General features: G+C 41.3%; 1 protein-coding gene across 3 annotated transcripts in view; it reads left to right on the top strand.

Annotated features, from left to right (window-relative positions):
* The window catches only part of PSEN1 (presenilin 1), a 95224-nt gene extending 88287 nt beyond the window's left edge, over positions 1-6937 (top strand). Inside the window, exons 11-12 of one of the 3 annotated variants that reach the window (XM_012656183.1) lie at positions 3337-3455; positions 5664-6937. In XM_012656183.1, coding sequence (XP_012511637.1) covers positions 3337-3455; positions 5664-5819 — 275 coding nt within the window. In that variant the 3' untranslated portion in view covers positions 5820-6937. The remainder of the gene's footprint in view (positions 1-3336; positions 3456-5663) is intronic. The other 2 variants (XM_012656185.1, XM_012656184.1) reach the window with 2 other exon arrangements.
* The last annotated feature ends 7507 nt before the right edge of the window (positions 6938-14444 follow it).

The raw sequence follows: 14444 nt of genomic DNA on the forward strand, positions 1-14444 counted from the left end.
AGAAAAAATCAGCCAGGCATGGTGCTGCATGCCTGTAGTCGCAGCTACTGGAGAGGCTGAGGCAGGATTGCTTGAGCCCAGGAGTTTGAGGTTGCTGTGAGCTAGGCTGACTGATGCCACGGCACTGTAGCTCAGGCTACAGAGTGAGACTCTGTCTTGGAAATAAATAAATAATAATATTCCATTGTATGGATATACCACATTTATTATTCATTATCAGTTAATGGGCATATGGGTTGTTTCCATTTTTGGCTATTATGAATAATATTACTATGACCACCTGTGTTCACATCTTTGTATGGACATATGTTTTTATTTCTCTTGAGTATATACCTAGGAGTAGGGACATACATTTTTATCTCTCCTGAGTAGGTACCTAGGAGTAGAATTACAGGGTCATATTTAACCTTTTGAGGAACTACCAGACCATTTTCCAAAATGATTACACTATTTTACTTTCCCACCAGCAGTGTATAAGGGTTCCAGTTTCTCCACATCCTTGCCAACACTTGTTACTGTCTGTCTTTTTTATTATAACCATTGTAGTGGGTATAAAGTGGTATCTTGTTGTGGTTTTGATTTGCATTTCCCTGATGGCTAGTGATGTTGAGTATCTTTTTGTGTCATGTTTATTAGTCATTTGTATATTTTCTTTGGAGAACTATCCATTCAGATCATTAGCTCATTTTTTGTCTGTTTTTGAGTTATCATTGTTTTTTATTCCAGATGTAAGTCCCATATCAGATAAATGATTTGTAAAAATTTTCTCCTGCATTATTTTTTGAAATTCATTTCTGTAGCCTTTTTTTATCCTGAAGAACTTTGCCTCTTTTAGTGAGTTTTTTTGTTTGTTTCTTGGGACAGGATCTTGCTCTGTTGTTCAGACTGGAGTACAGTAGTATCATCATAGCTCACTGAGCCTCGAACTCCTGGGCTCAGTTGATCCTTCCGCCTCAGCCTCCCGAGTATCTGGGAGGGACTACAGGCCCACGCCACCACACCTACCTAACTTTTAAGTTTTTTGTAGAGACAAGCTCTTCTTTAGGCTGGTCTCAAGCTCCTAGGCTCAGGCAGTCCTCCCAGGGGAGTTCAAGACCAGCCTAACCAAGAGCAAGATGCTGTCTGTACTAAACAATAGAAAAAAGTAGCCGGGCATGGTGGCGCGTGCCTATAGTCCCAGCTACTCAGAAGGCTGAGGCAAGAGGATTGCTTGAGCCCAAGAGTTTGAGGTTGCAGTGAACTATGATGATACCACTGCACTCAGGGGGACAGAGTTTTGGTGGTATGTACATTCAATGAAATATTATTCAGCCTTAAAAAGGAAGGACTTTCTGACATGTGGTATAATATAAATAAACCTTGAGGACATTTTGCTCAGTGAAATAAGACAGTCACAAAAAGAAAAATACTGTATGATTCCACTTATATCAGAGTAGTCAAATTCATAGAGACAGAAAATAGAATGATTGTTGCTAGGGGTTAGAGGGAGGGAAATGAAGAGTTAGTGTTTAATGGGTACAGAATTTCTGTTTTGCAAGATGGAAAGAGTTCTATGGATGGATGATGTGATAAAATACTTTTATGGGTATTTTATCACAATTAAATTTTTTAAAAAATTAAAAGGAAAAGAAGCCACTGCTTGAGAGAAAGTATTTGCAAATCATATTACAAGTCCTGTTAAACGACTTATATTTATTATACATAAAGAATGCTTACAGGCCAGGCACGGTGGCTCACGCCTGTAATCTCATCACTCTGGAAGGCCAGGGCGGGAGGATGGCTTGAGATCAGGAGTTCGAGACCAGCCTGAGTAAGAGCAAGACCCTGTCTCTACTAAAAATAAAAAAAATTAGCCAGGCATGGTAGAACACACCTGTAGTCCCAGCTACATGGAAGGCTGAGGCAGGAGGATTGCTTGAGCCCAGAAGTGATGAAGTTGCTGTGACGCTATGGCACTCTAGCCTGAGCAACAGAGCAAGACTCTGTCTCAAAAAATAAAATAAAATAAATAAATAAATACTTAAAACTTAATAAAATTGTCCAAATTAAATATGGGGGCCAGGTGTGGTGGCGCATGCTTGTAATCCTACCCCTTTGGGAGTCTGAGGTGAGAGGATCACTTGAGCTCAGAAGTGTTAGGTTGCAATAAGCTGTGATGATACCACTGCACTCTAGCCCAGGCAACAGAGTGAGACCTTGTCTTAAAAAAAAAAAAAAAAAAAAGGTGTGAGCGGGGGGAATGCTTTGACTAGACATTTCACTAAAGGAGAAATATAATGGCTAATAAGTGCATGAAAAAATGTTCAGCATCATTAATCCGAATATCTGTAATTAAAAAGACTAACAATAGCACGTGTTGGTGAGGATGTGGAGAAACTAGAACCCTCTTGTGTTGCTGGTGGGAATGTAAACTGGTGCAGCCAGTATGGAAAACAACTTGGCAGTTTATTGAAAACCTAAACTTACCATATAACTCAGCAGTTCCACTCCTTGATATCTACCCAACAGAAAGAAAATAATCTATCCCCACAGAGTCATGCACTCGAATGTTTACATCAGCATTATTCATAATACCCAAAACCTCAAAATAATACAGATGTCCATCAGCTGGTAAATGGATAAACAAAGTAATAGTATATCCATACAATGGAAAACCATTCAGCAATACAAAGGAACAGGCACATGCAATATCATACATAAACCTCAAAAGTACTATATTAAAAGAAGCCAGTCACATATTGTATGAATATGAGCATCAGATTGTATGAATCTATTTATATGAAATGTCTAGAAGAGGCAAATTTCTAGAGATAGAAATCAAATCAGTGGTTGCTTAAGGCCTGGAGTAGAAGCAGGTATTAACTGTAAATCGGTAGATGGTATCTTACAGGGGTGGTGGAAGTGTGGATTGTGATGATGGTTGTACAGCTCTGTACGTTTTCCACAATCATTGAATCTTACAATGAATAAATTTTAAAAGAAATTATACCTCAGTGAAGCTGTTTTTTTAAAAAAGATGATGCCTGTCTCATAGGGGTTCTTATGAGAATTTATTAATTTATTAGTATAAGTATTGAGTATAAGCTAGGCATTTGATAGATGACAATTATTATTATTGATAAATAACACCAGCATCTGTTAAGATTCCAGAGTCAGTCACACAGAATCTGAAACTCCTATTGTTGAAAACCAAAAAAAACAAAGAAAACTTAGGTAAAACCTAAGTATATCATTTACTTCTCATTCAATGTGGGGTGGAGTAGGGCAGTGATATTTTTGAATTGTGAAATCATAGCAAAGAGTAACTTTTTTATATTCATAATCTTTCCTTTTCAGGGGGAGTAAAACTTGGATTGGGAGATTTCATTTTCTACAGTGTTCTGGTTGGTAAAGCCTCAGCAACAGCCAGCGGAGACTGGAACACAACCATAGCCTGTTTTGTAGCCATATTAATTGTAAGTATACATAATAAAATGTGTCAGAACTCCTAATGTCAAAACTGATTATCCTTTTAAAGGCAGGTCTGTTTTAATCCCAGCTGGGCTAAGTGTTCCAGTCCCTGAGGAGCTTTTTAAAAACACAGATAATGGACCTCACCTCAGTAGTTCTCCTTCCTGGCCACACATTAAAATCAGCTGGGAGCTTTTAAAACTGTAAGCTCTGCCCTGAGATATTCTTATTTAATTTGTTTTACTTGTGTAGTTTTTCAGAGTTTCCCAGGAAATTCTGATAAGTACTTCTGATTGGGAACCACTGCTTCAAGCACAGCAGCAAAGATGTGTATGAAATTAGCTCTGCTAGAGGTCAGTCTTAGAGATAAACAGATCTTCACTCAGTCCCTGGACTTAGTCACTGAGGGTTTGATCATTTTGCATTTAGTGACACAAGGTACAGCATACAGTGTTCCTTTGGGCAGCAAGTATCCTGTGAGAGAAACTAACCCCATGCATGATCCCACGGAGATCTTGCTTAGAGTGCTACAACTTGAACTCTGAAGCTTTCAAAACCATGATTTAAGTAAAAACTTCGTAAAATATCTCTTACTGCTATTTTTCCTAAAGATGTGATATCCTTGACGTATATTTATAGTATGTGAGTGAAGTTAGATGAAAGATTAGGTAAGAGACTTTACTTATGCATTTATTTTGCAATTACATTTGTGATTTATCATGGTAAGTTTGAATTTTCGTTTATTTTGTTTCTTTTTTGAGGTTTGTTTTCTGGATTCGAGAGTATTTATTGAATGTGTTATGTCTTTTAAGAAGATTACTTATTCTGAATGAACCAAAATTGTCCTCAGCCTCCAGACTTTGTAGTTACTGTCTCAGTAAATAGGATAAAAAATGAACTATATTATGTGGCTTCTACTCTTCATAAACAAACTTTTGTTAGCAGTTTGTTCTGTGAACATCTCTTTGTTCCTATCACAGCATAAAGAATGCTTTTCACCTCTGGGATTTTAACTACCAAAACTAAAATCATAGAGGCCCACTCAGTATTTTATTTTATTTTATTTTTTTGAGACACAGTTCTCATTTTGTTACCCAGGCTAGTGTGAAGTGGCATCGTCATAGCTCACTGCAACCTCAAACTCCTGGGCTCAAGCGATCCTCCTGCCTCAGCCTCCTGAGAAGCTGGAACTAGAGGTGTGCACCACCATGGCCAGCTTATTTTTCTGTTTTTTGTAGAGAAGAGGTCGTGCTATGTTGCTCGGGCTGGTCTTGAACGCCTGGCCTCAAGTGATCCTCCTGCCTTGGCCTCTCAGAGTGCTAGGATTACGGACATAAGCCATCATGCCCAGCCCAACTCAATACATTAGATAGAAATTTCAGTATTTAATTTTTTTTCAAAAATAGTTTTACTTTGGCCAGGTATGGTGGCTCATGCCTGTAATCCTAGCACTCTGGGAGGCTGGGGCAAGAGGATTGCTTTTAGCTCAGGAGTTCAAGACCAGCCTGAGCAAGAGCGAGACCCTGCCTCTACTAAAAATAGAAAAAATTAACCAGTCAACTAAAAATAGAAATAAAAAGTAGAAAAATTAGTGCACGCCTATAGTCCTACCTACTCGGGAGGCTTGAGGCAGGAGAATCACTTGAGCCAAGAAGTTTGAGGTTGCTGTGAGCTAGGCTGACACCACAGCACTCTAGCCCAGGCAACAGAGCGAGACTCTTGTCTCAAAAAAAAAAAAAATTAGTTATTTTCAAACTCTATTCCTTTCCTAGAATTAGGGAATAAAATATCAACAGTGTGAGCATAGTAAACTGTAGCAAGGAAAAATAAATGTTTCCTTTTTAATTAAGAAGCTACTTTTTTTTCATGGCAGCTCTTCCAGATGAAATATTTGTTCTAAAATTTAACCCCAAAGGAAAGTATTCAATTAACTAAGTTAAAACCAAAGCTGAGCATGGTAGCTCACGCCTGTAGTCCCGGCTACTCGGGAGGCTGAGGCGGGAGGATCCCCTGAGAATTTTGAGGTTACAGTGAGCTATGATGGCACCACTGCACTCCAGCCTGGGCAACAGAGGGAGACCCTGTCTCTAAAAGGATTTTTTAAAATAATAATTTAAAAAAAGGTTAAAATGAAGATTTGTGATTGAGTTGTTTTGCCTGAAAATGATTTCAGAATTACGTATGAATTTGTGTCTTTCCCATCCTCTCCGCAGGGTCTGTGCCTTACATTACTACTCCTCGCCATTTTCAAGAAAGCATTGCCAGCTCTTCCAATCTCTATCACCTTTGGGCTTGTTTTCTACTTTGCCACGGATTATCTTGTACAGCCCTTCATGGACCAGTTAGCATTCCATCAATTTTATATCTAGCACATTTGCAGTTAGAATCCCATCAATGTTTCTCCTTTGACTATAATAAAATCTGGGGAGGACAAAGGTGATTTGCCTGTGTCCACATCTAACAAAATCAAGATTCCCGGCTGGACTTTTGCAGCTTCCTTCCAAGTTTTCCTGACCACCTGCAGTATTGGACATTGGAAGGAGATATCTTTAGAAAATGGTTTTGAACACCTTCATCATGGTGGACTGTGTCCCTCGGTGCAAAACTACCTGATTTGAGGGACAAGGACAAGGAAACGTGATGGGCCAAGAAGTTGCTGTGCTCCCTCAACGGTTTGACCCTTTGTCACAGGGAGATTTTACCAACGCTGCAGACGCTCAGGACTACCATTACCAAAAGGTTAAATGAAGTGGTTTAAACCAAACAGAACTCTTCATCTTAAACTACATGTTGAAAATCAACCTAATAAATCTATATTAATTGAATTCTGAACCTTTGCAGGAGATACTGTGAGGAGAGCAAGCACCAGCAGCAAAATGGAGAGGTGGAGAGGGGCTCACGCTTTCACTTCCAGACTTCTTTGCTGCAGATTTATAATTTTTAAATAAGACTCCCCCCAGCCCCCACTTTGAGTCAAGTCATATGTGTAAGTTGATTTTGACCATTTTTGTTCTCAAGCACTGAAATTCATTACCATCTCTGGTCACCATTTCTTCCCAAGGCCAGTCTGAACTTATTTGAAGTTGCTTTATCCTAAAAGTATTAACCTCAGGTTCCAAATTCAGTAATTTCTGAAAATAATGGAACTATTGCTCAACAATTCCCTATCATCCTTAAGTTAATTCTGGATTTTCCATCAAATTCCTAATTTTTAGATACACGTGTAGGTTCACTTGCCCCGAGATGCCTCCTCTGTCCCATCCCTCTCTCCATTCCCATGCAAGCAGTCCTCTCCTACAGCAAGTAAGGCAGCTCTGTCATGGTAGCAGATGATCCTGGTATTCTAGGATTTTACTCTTTGTATGGTGCAAAGAATGTGTTATGAATCAGTGCTATCAGCCTTGCTGTCGTACCTTCTTCCATAGCAGATACGATGTGTGCCCAAAGACAGTAGAATTAAAGAAGAGTAAAATGGCTGGTGAAGCACTTTCTGTCCTGGTTTTCCTTTTTTTCCTATAACCCACTGCCTCTGACAGTAGGCCAGAATTTGAACTAATATCCTTTTAAGCTGGTGGTTTATAAGATCATGAATTAGTTGTGTCAGTACAAAGCAACAGTTTGGAGACAGCCATCACTTGGTGAGCTGGAGAACCTGGGGTCGGGAGGAGAACCAGCTGCCAAGAGGGAGAAAGAAGGGGCCTCCGACGGCCAAGGGCACAGAATGAGCTAATGATGTGAGGGAGGAGATCCAGGTTATTCCTCAGGAACTTCACAATGGGTGCTTTGTGGTCTCCTGTCTGCCTAAACATTTCTGTCAACGTACCTTTGTGTGAATCGGGCAGCGGAGTGGAGTTGAGTCTCTGCGCGTTCGGTGCACAGAGCCATCAGCCTGGGGGCACGTGACACCTCTAAATGAAGCCTTGCTGGGGCACAACCCTCCTTTTACCACAGAGAACCCTCAGCCATGGTGACCAGATGGTAAGCATTTGTGAGAATCTTAGTTTCCTCCTATGGCCGAAGAAAGGCTGGCTTTTCCTCTGTTTCATGCTGTTTTCTCTCCCAGCCTATCATGTGATCCAGTTTGGGGTTCTCTTTGGAGTTTAGAGTATTTGTTTTCTGTCACGAGATAACTTCTCATAAGAAACTAACCAGGAGTAGTGTTCATGTACTAACTCGAGTATAAGTGAAAACTGGCATATAATAGGCAGTTAGGAACAGCAGGAAAAATAAGAGCTATGCCAAGGAAGAGTGGGACGTAGAGCAGTAGGTTCTGTCATCTCAATTTATGTTTTCCTTTTAGTCCCTTTTTCCCAGATTCATGCTTTTCCTCCTCAGACACGTGGCAGCATGGGTGCTGTCCTCGAGAAAGCACAGCTACAACAAAGCCACTTGAGCGCCAGTTTATGATTGGAAGCATTCTTGAGGGTCCCGAATGTGTTGCATCTTTCATGACAAGTTTCCCTTCAGGAGAGGGTATGTGGAGGGTGCGTGTTTAAACCCATCCTATGTGTTACTGTCCTATGTAGAAAGATGGCAGTGATTCTGTTCACGTTTGAGCCACATCTCAGCCACGGTATGAAACAGCACACAGAGGACCCATCTATTTCTTTAAATCACTGATCTCAGACACAGAACTTTTCTTTTAAACATTCTTTTTAGAATCAGTTCAGTCATTCCTGAAATGCCAAAATGCTGGTGTTCCACCATAAAAAATAGATTTTCACTGGAGAGAAGAGTGGCAGTTTCACTGAGGATGTGCCTTCACACACGGGAGAGGGGGTGGCCGTGGAGCCAGCAAACATGGCAACAAAGCACGACCAGGCAAACCGACCCTCTGAATAAAAAGAAGAAAGGCTGTAGGAAGAAAAGTAGCCACTAAGTGTCTCGGTCTGACTGGCCTGTAGAGTAAAGGGTATTTAATTATATACAGAAGGTCACTATGATGCCTATGGGAATACTAATCATATTTGGAATATTTGTAGATTTTTTCAGAGAGGAGGGCTGGCCTTCCTCTTTTGGATTCTCTCTAGGTTAATGTGTGGTCCTAGGGTCATAGCTCTCACTCTAAGGACTAAATTTCTCAGTCAGAAAAAAATGGAGAATGGGAAGCATTCTGAACAACCTGGAAGAAAAAAGTCATAGTAAGCAATTTATTGATTTCACTACAGAAACAATATCTAAAGGGACAGTGTTTTTACTTTTTTTTTTTTTGGAGACAGGGTCTCTCTCTGTTGCCCAATCTGGAGTGCAGTGGCGTCATCATAGCTCACTGTAACCTCAGACTCCTGGGCTCAAGTGATCCCATCTCAGCCTCCTTAGTAGCTGAGACTATAGGCATGTGCCACCGTGCCTGGCTAATTTTTCTACTTTTTGTAGAGAATGGGTCTCGCTGTGTTGCTCAGGCTGGTCTCAAACTGCTAGCCTCAAGCGATCCTCCTGCCTCTGCCTTCCAAAATGCTGGAATGACAGGTGTGAGCCATCATGCCTGACTTGTTTTTACTTTTAAATTCCTGGGTCCCCATTTTTTAGTGTCCCTCTGATTTTACAAATCCTTCCTTAATAAATCCCCAAACAAATAATACTTTAGCACTTCTTTACTTGGCCTCAGATAACTTAGTATATATGTAATATATATTTATATATAATATATGTATTATATGTTTTCTTGGTCATGACTTACAGAATGTGAAATAGAAGTTAAACTTCCCAATAAAGTCTCCCAGGGTCAGGCGTCTACAGGAAGCCTCTGATCCCAAACCCCAGAACCAGGCTTTGTATATTTGACCATTTGTGATCTAAACCCAGAAGAAAAAGAGCTCAGAAACCACATGAAAAGATTTGTTCGATGTCTTCTGTGTTCCTGACATGGTGCTGGCATCTAACTCAGAATGTAGTTGTAGTCTCTGGTTTTCTGGTATATGACACTTTAACTTCTTTAAAATACTGGGTATTTGTCAATAACCACTTTTCATGGCTGCCATTACTGAGGGCTTATAAAATTGATGTTACAAAGGTGAGTTGATTCTTTCAGATACCAATCCTTCAAGTACTCTTTTTTCTCTAAATTTGCTTTTGGATAGTCTATAAAGAACAGTCTGACCTGCCATTCTTTTTACCTCCAAAGGTATTCTGAACAGCGAATTTGGAAAGAGACTTGAAAATCGGACATTTTGTTTTGCCCTTGGGATGGAAACAATACCGTATCATCATTATAATTGTCAGCCCAGAAGTGATCGATATGATCTTCTCACCTCTTTGTAAATTCCTAAAACGCAGGAGATTAAAAACACTGGTTTCGGCCGGGCGTGGTGGCTCACGCCTGTAATCCTAGCTCTCTGGGAGGCTGAGGCGGGCGGATTGTTTGCGCTCAGGAGTTCGAAACCAGCCTGAGCAAGAGCGAGACCCCGTCTCTACTAAAAATAGAAAGAAATTAATTGGACAACTAAAAATACATAGAAAAAATTAGCCGGGCATGGTGGTGCATGCCTGTAGTCCCAGTTACTTGGGAGGCTGAGGCAGGAGGATCGCTTGAGCCCAGGAGTCTGAGGTTGCTATGAGCTAGGCTGACGCCATGGCACTCTAGCCCAGGCAACACAGTGAGACTCTGTCTCAAAAAAAAAAAAAAGAAAGAAAAAAAAAAAACACTGGTTTCAGCTCTTCACAGTGCTTGGTGAAATTGCCTACCAGAGTGTGCCAACAAGGCTGTCATCAGCCTCCCAGCTCAGAATCTTCTATTTGTCATCATCTGAACAGTCTTCTCCTCTAGTAAGAAACATCTCAGATTTGCATATTAAAAAGCATGCTGGTGCTGAAATAAACCAATTTTTTTAAATGCCAGAGCCTTCTCCCAGGGCCTTGGGCAGTGGAACCCCTCCTGCCGGGTACTGAGTCCACCCTGGGCCCCTGGATGTGGTGTTGGCATTTCCACTTGGTCTGTATAGCTGGAAAGATTTCCCAGAAAGCAATTTTCTTTTTGAAATACATACCTGTTGATGAAACTAGGCAGCTTCAAAATCAACTATATAGAAGGGCGAGTACAGGACAGTCTTGTCTGTGCAGTTGGAGGTGCTGAGATGAGAGTTTCAGCAAGGCCATCTACTCTCACGTGTTCATTGTCTGGCTTCTGCTTCTATGGACACTGCTTTGTACCTGATTCAGACAGACTGTGAATATATCCTTTTTACAAATACCTTTCAAATTCTTGGTGAGATACACTTTTGATAGATGATTGCAGATTTTCCTGTATTTGTCCAATTAATAAAGACCACATGAAGCCAGCCGTGCTAGTTTTTTTATACGAAAGTATTATACAGGTGGTCCCCCGGTTACGGATCAGATATATCAGATATCTCAGATGTCCCTGAGAACATCTTTAGGTTGGATTTGTATGTAACTTGGATCCCTAATGAACAGCGCATATGTGGTAATAATAACAGTACTATAATGGCTAATATGTGGTCATAAGGTGCAATACTAGAATAATAATAATACTGCTGTACTGTAATAATAAGTTACAGAAACTACCGTGCTTTGTTTTAATTCCCAGGCTAATAGGAATGTTATGCTTATTTTGATCTTCTGGTTAAATCAACAACTTTTCTGATTCAATGATTAATCCACCACGCAGCTTAGTAATACTTGGTGCTTTCATCGGAGCACTGCCTTTCACATGTTGCAGTATTCTCACCCGATCGTGTATAATTGTTCCGATAGTCGAGCGACTAAAGCCTGATGCCTTCCCAGCGAGTGATGGCGCCTGGCCTTTCTCCGAACGCTTAATGATTTCTACTTTCATTCCCGTTGCAATCACCTTTCCCTTCGCTGCAGGCGCACCTGGATTTGCAGTGGGCCTTTGCTTTGGAGGCATGGTCCAAAGGGGAAACAGAGACTCACAAAATCAAATAAAAAAGTTAAGGTGGAAGCGATGCTGTGCGTGAGCGACTGCGGACAATGAGACTAGCTGCAGGCTTGAGGATGCCGCGCCAACCACCCATTTACACCAGCGGGTTTGTTTATGTGTGTGGAAGAATCTAGTTTCCGAATTATTAATTATTTAATTATAAATTATCCTTGTGGGGAGCCTCGGGAGCCTGTTCATAAGTATAGAGTGTCGTAAATTGGGTTGTCTGTAACCCGGCAACTGCCTGTAATGTGTAACTCTGAAAATCGCCTAGCAGTTACCAAGAAACAGTTTAGGAACAGAAATGCATTGTTTCTGTTCTTCACTCATAGTAAGTGATATGGGTGATAGCAGGCCATACCTCTTAAGGGTGCAATATTAAATCTGTTTATAAAAAGCCTCAAAACAACTATTCTTAATAGTTTCTGAAAAATATTTTTTCTAGAAACTTTCACATTAATGTAAATACTATGAAAACAAATTATACATTTACAGAACATGTATGTTGTAGTACAATGCAGATATTTTACATGCTAGAGGATTATCTTAAAAGAAATTATTATGTAGGTCACACTGATGGAAAAGAGCAACGTTATTTTTATTGACCTAGTATAGCATAGAGTGTCCTCTCACTCCGTCCCGAAACTCTAGAAAACCTTTTGTTTCTAAACAGTGAAGAACATATGCAATGTTGGGGATGATTGATGAGAAATAAATCTGTAGCAGGAAAACCACGGTTGACCACTGTCTTCAGAAGGAGCAAGTAAGAGGTGGATGAGCCTGGGTCGGTGGCTGAGGGCATCAGGAAGCAGGGAGTGTTGGTTCCCTCCTTGGGGAACTGGAGGCACCATTTGTTTTCATGAATCTTGTACGCAGTGTCACTAGAGTCCGCTACAGAGGCATCAGGGCTTGTCCACATCAGAGGAAAGGTTTCTGATTTTTAGGCGCCCTGACAATGGTGCTCTTGATGAGAATGAGGAAGGAGCTTGAGCATTGTCGAGAAGAAGAGTAATGAGGGTGGGTGTCCTGCACCAACAGGTAAGCACCAGAGCTTTCTGTCGGCCCAGCCCACTCCACTCTCCCTGGGGACTCTCCCGTGTGCTGTGTGGGGAGTAGCTTAGGGTCCGGTTGACAGTGAAATGACAGCGAGTACAACAGTCACTTACATCAGTTAAACGGGAACGCAGCCTAAAGGAGAGATTCACAAAGAGGGGATTTAAAATCAGGATTTTCTCCAGAAACAAAATTTTGAACTGAGTGTGGAAAGAACGGAAGAGCCTGAACTGGCGAAGAAGGCAAAGAGCATATATTGTCCTAAAAACAAAATCAGGAAGGAAGAAGTATGTGGGAGACACCTGAAGATAATTGGTTTTTGAATAAAGGTGATGGTTTATCCAGAGGAAAATCCAATTAGCTGACCAAATCTGTTTCCACATTGACTTAGAATATACCTCCTTCACCGCATGACTTGTAGAAACCGCAAGGAAAATGACCTAATCTGCCACAGGGGCCCCGTAGCTTATGGGCTCTCTTCCATGGCTGGCCTTCTGTGCCTGGTGTGCCATGCCCGCTCAAGGGGACAGGAGGGGAGAGCCTAGTTTTGGGGAGAAAAGGTGACATACTCTTGCTGCCTCTGTTTTTTCTTTTTTTCTAAAATTATTTTACTTATGTAGGATTTGATACAGACTCTGTGTAAACCCAAAGTCAATTTCTCATGCAAAAGAGGAAAGGTTTTTTTACCTTTATGGGGCAAACCCATAGAGTACCTCTAGGTGGACCTATGAGTAAAATTCTGATTATGATTAGTTTTCTTGGGTAGCAGACTACACTCAAAGCTGGATGTACACACATCATTGAAAAGTGGAGACAGGCCAGGTGCGGTGGCTCACGCCTGTAATCCTGGCACTCTGGGAGGCTGAGGCAGGAGGATCAGTTGAGCTCAGGAGTTCGAGACCAGCCTGAGCAAGAACGAGACCCCATCTCTACTAAAAATGGAAAGAGTATCTGGGCACAGTGGTGCCCACCTGTAGTCCCAGCTACTCGGGACTGAGGCAGGAGGATCACTTGAGCCCAGGAGTTTGAGGTTGCAGTGAGTTAATGATTATGCCACTGCACTCAAGCGAGGGTGACAGAGCGAGACCCTGTCTCAAAAAAAAAAAAAAAAGAAAAAAGAAAAGTGGAAACAACACTTGGAGCTAAATAAATACATTCAACTACCTTTGCCTGAATTTAAGTGAAATCGTTAAGGCCTGGTGCATCTCCGTACCGTGGCCATCACAGTGAGCGACACAAATCCCTGACGAGGAAACTGAGGAGAGATTTTCTCAACTTTATCCTGCACTCAGGTTTGCAAAGATTTTTCTGTATACTAATTAGATTTATCTACATATGCCATAAAATAGCATAAAACCTAAATATTTAGTGAGATGACTGGGTTTTAACTTACGTGGGCTAGATGTATGATTTATGATTTTACTATGATTTATTTATAATTTATGAATGTAAGTGTGAATGTATGATTTCCTCAGATTTTCTAAAATGTTGACATATCTTTCTGCCTTGGTGGAAATCTACTTGGGAGGCCTTGTTTTGGCTTCTGCTAACCCAGTTCCTACCACCCCCTTCCTCCCAGTTAAGGGTCTTCTTCTTTTTTTTTTTTTGAGACAGCGTCTCACTCTGTTGCCCTGGCTAGAGTGAGTGCCGTGGCGTCAGCCTAGCTCACAGCAACCTCAAACTCCTGGGCTCAAGCGATCCTCCTGCCTCAGCCTCCCGAGTAGCTGGGACTACAGGCATGTGCCACCATGCCCGGCTAATTTTTTTTCTGTATATATTTTTAGTTGTCCAGATAATTTCTTTCTATTTTTTTTTTTTTTAGTAGAGACGGGGTCTCGCTCTTGCTCAGGCTGGTCTCGAACTCCTGAGCTCAAACGATCCTCCCGCCTCGGCCTCCCAGAGTGCTAGGATCACAGGCATGAGCCACCGCGCCCGGCCCAGGGTCTTCTCTAATAACCCAGAGTTAGAAAACTTCACCTGGCTTGAGGACTGTAACGCCCCAGCAGAAGAGTGAGGGCTTTTTATCCCTTGTGGAACCTAC

The sequence above is a fragment of the Propithecus coquereli genome, unplaced genomic scaffold (genome assembly GCF_000956105.1).
Source record: "Propithecus coquereli isolate 6110/MARCELLA unplaced genomic scaffold, Pcoq_1.0 Scaffold5, whole genome shotgun sequence".
In the NCBI taxonomy this organism is placed as follows: Eukaryota; Metazoa; Chordata; class Mammalia; order Primates; family Indriidae; genus Propithecus; species Propithecus coquereli.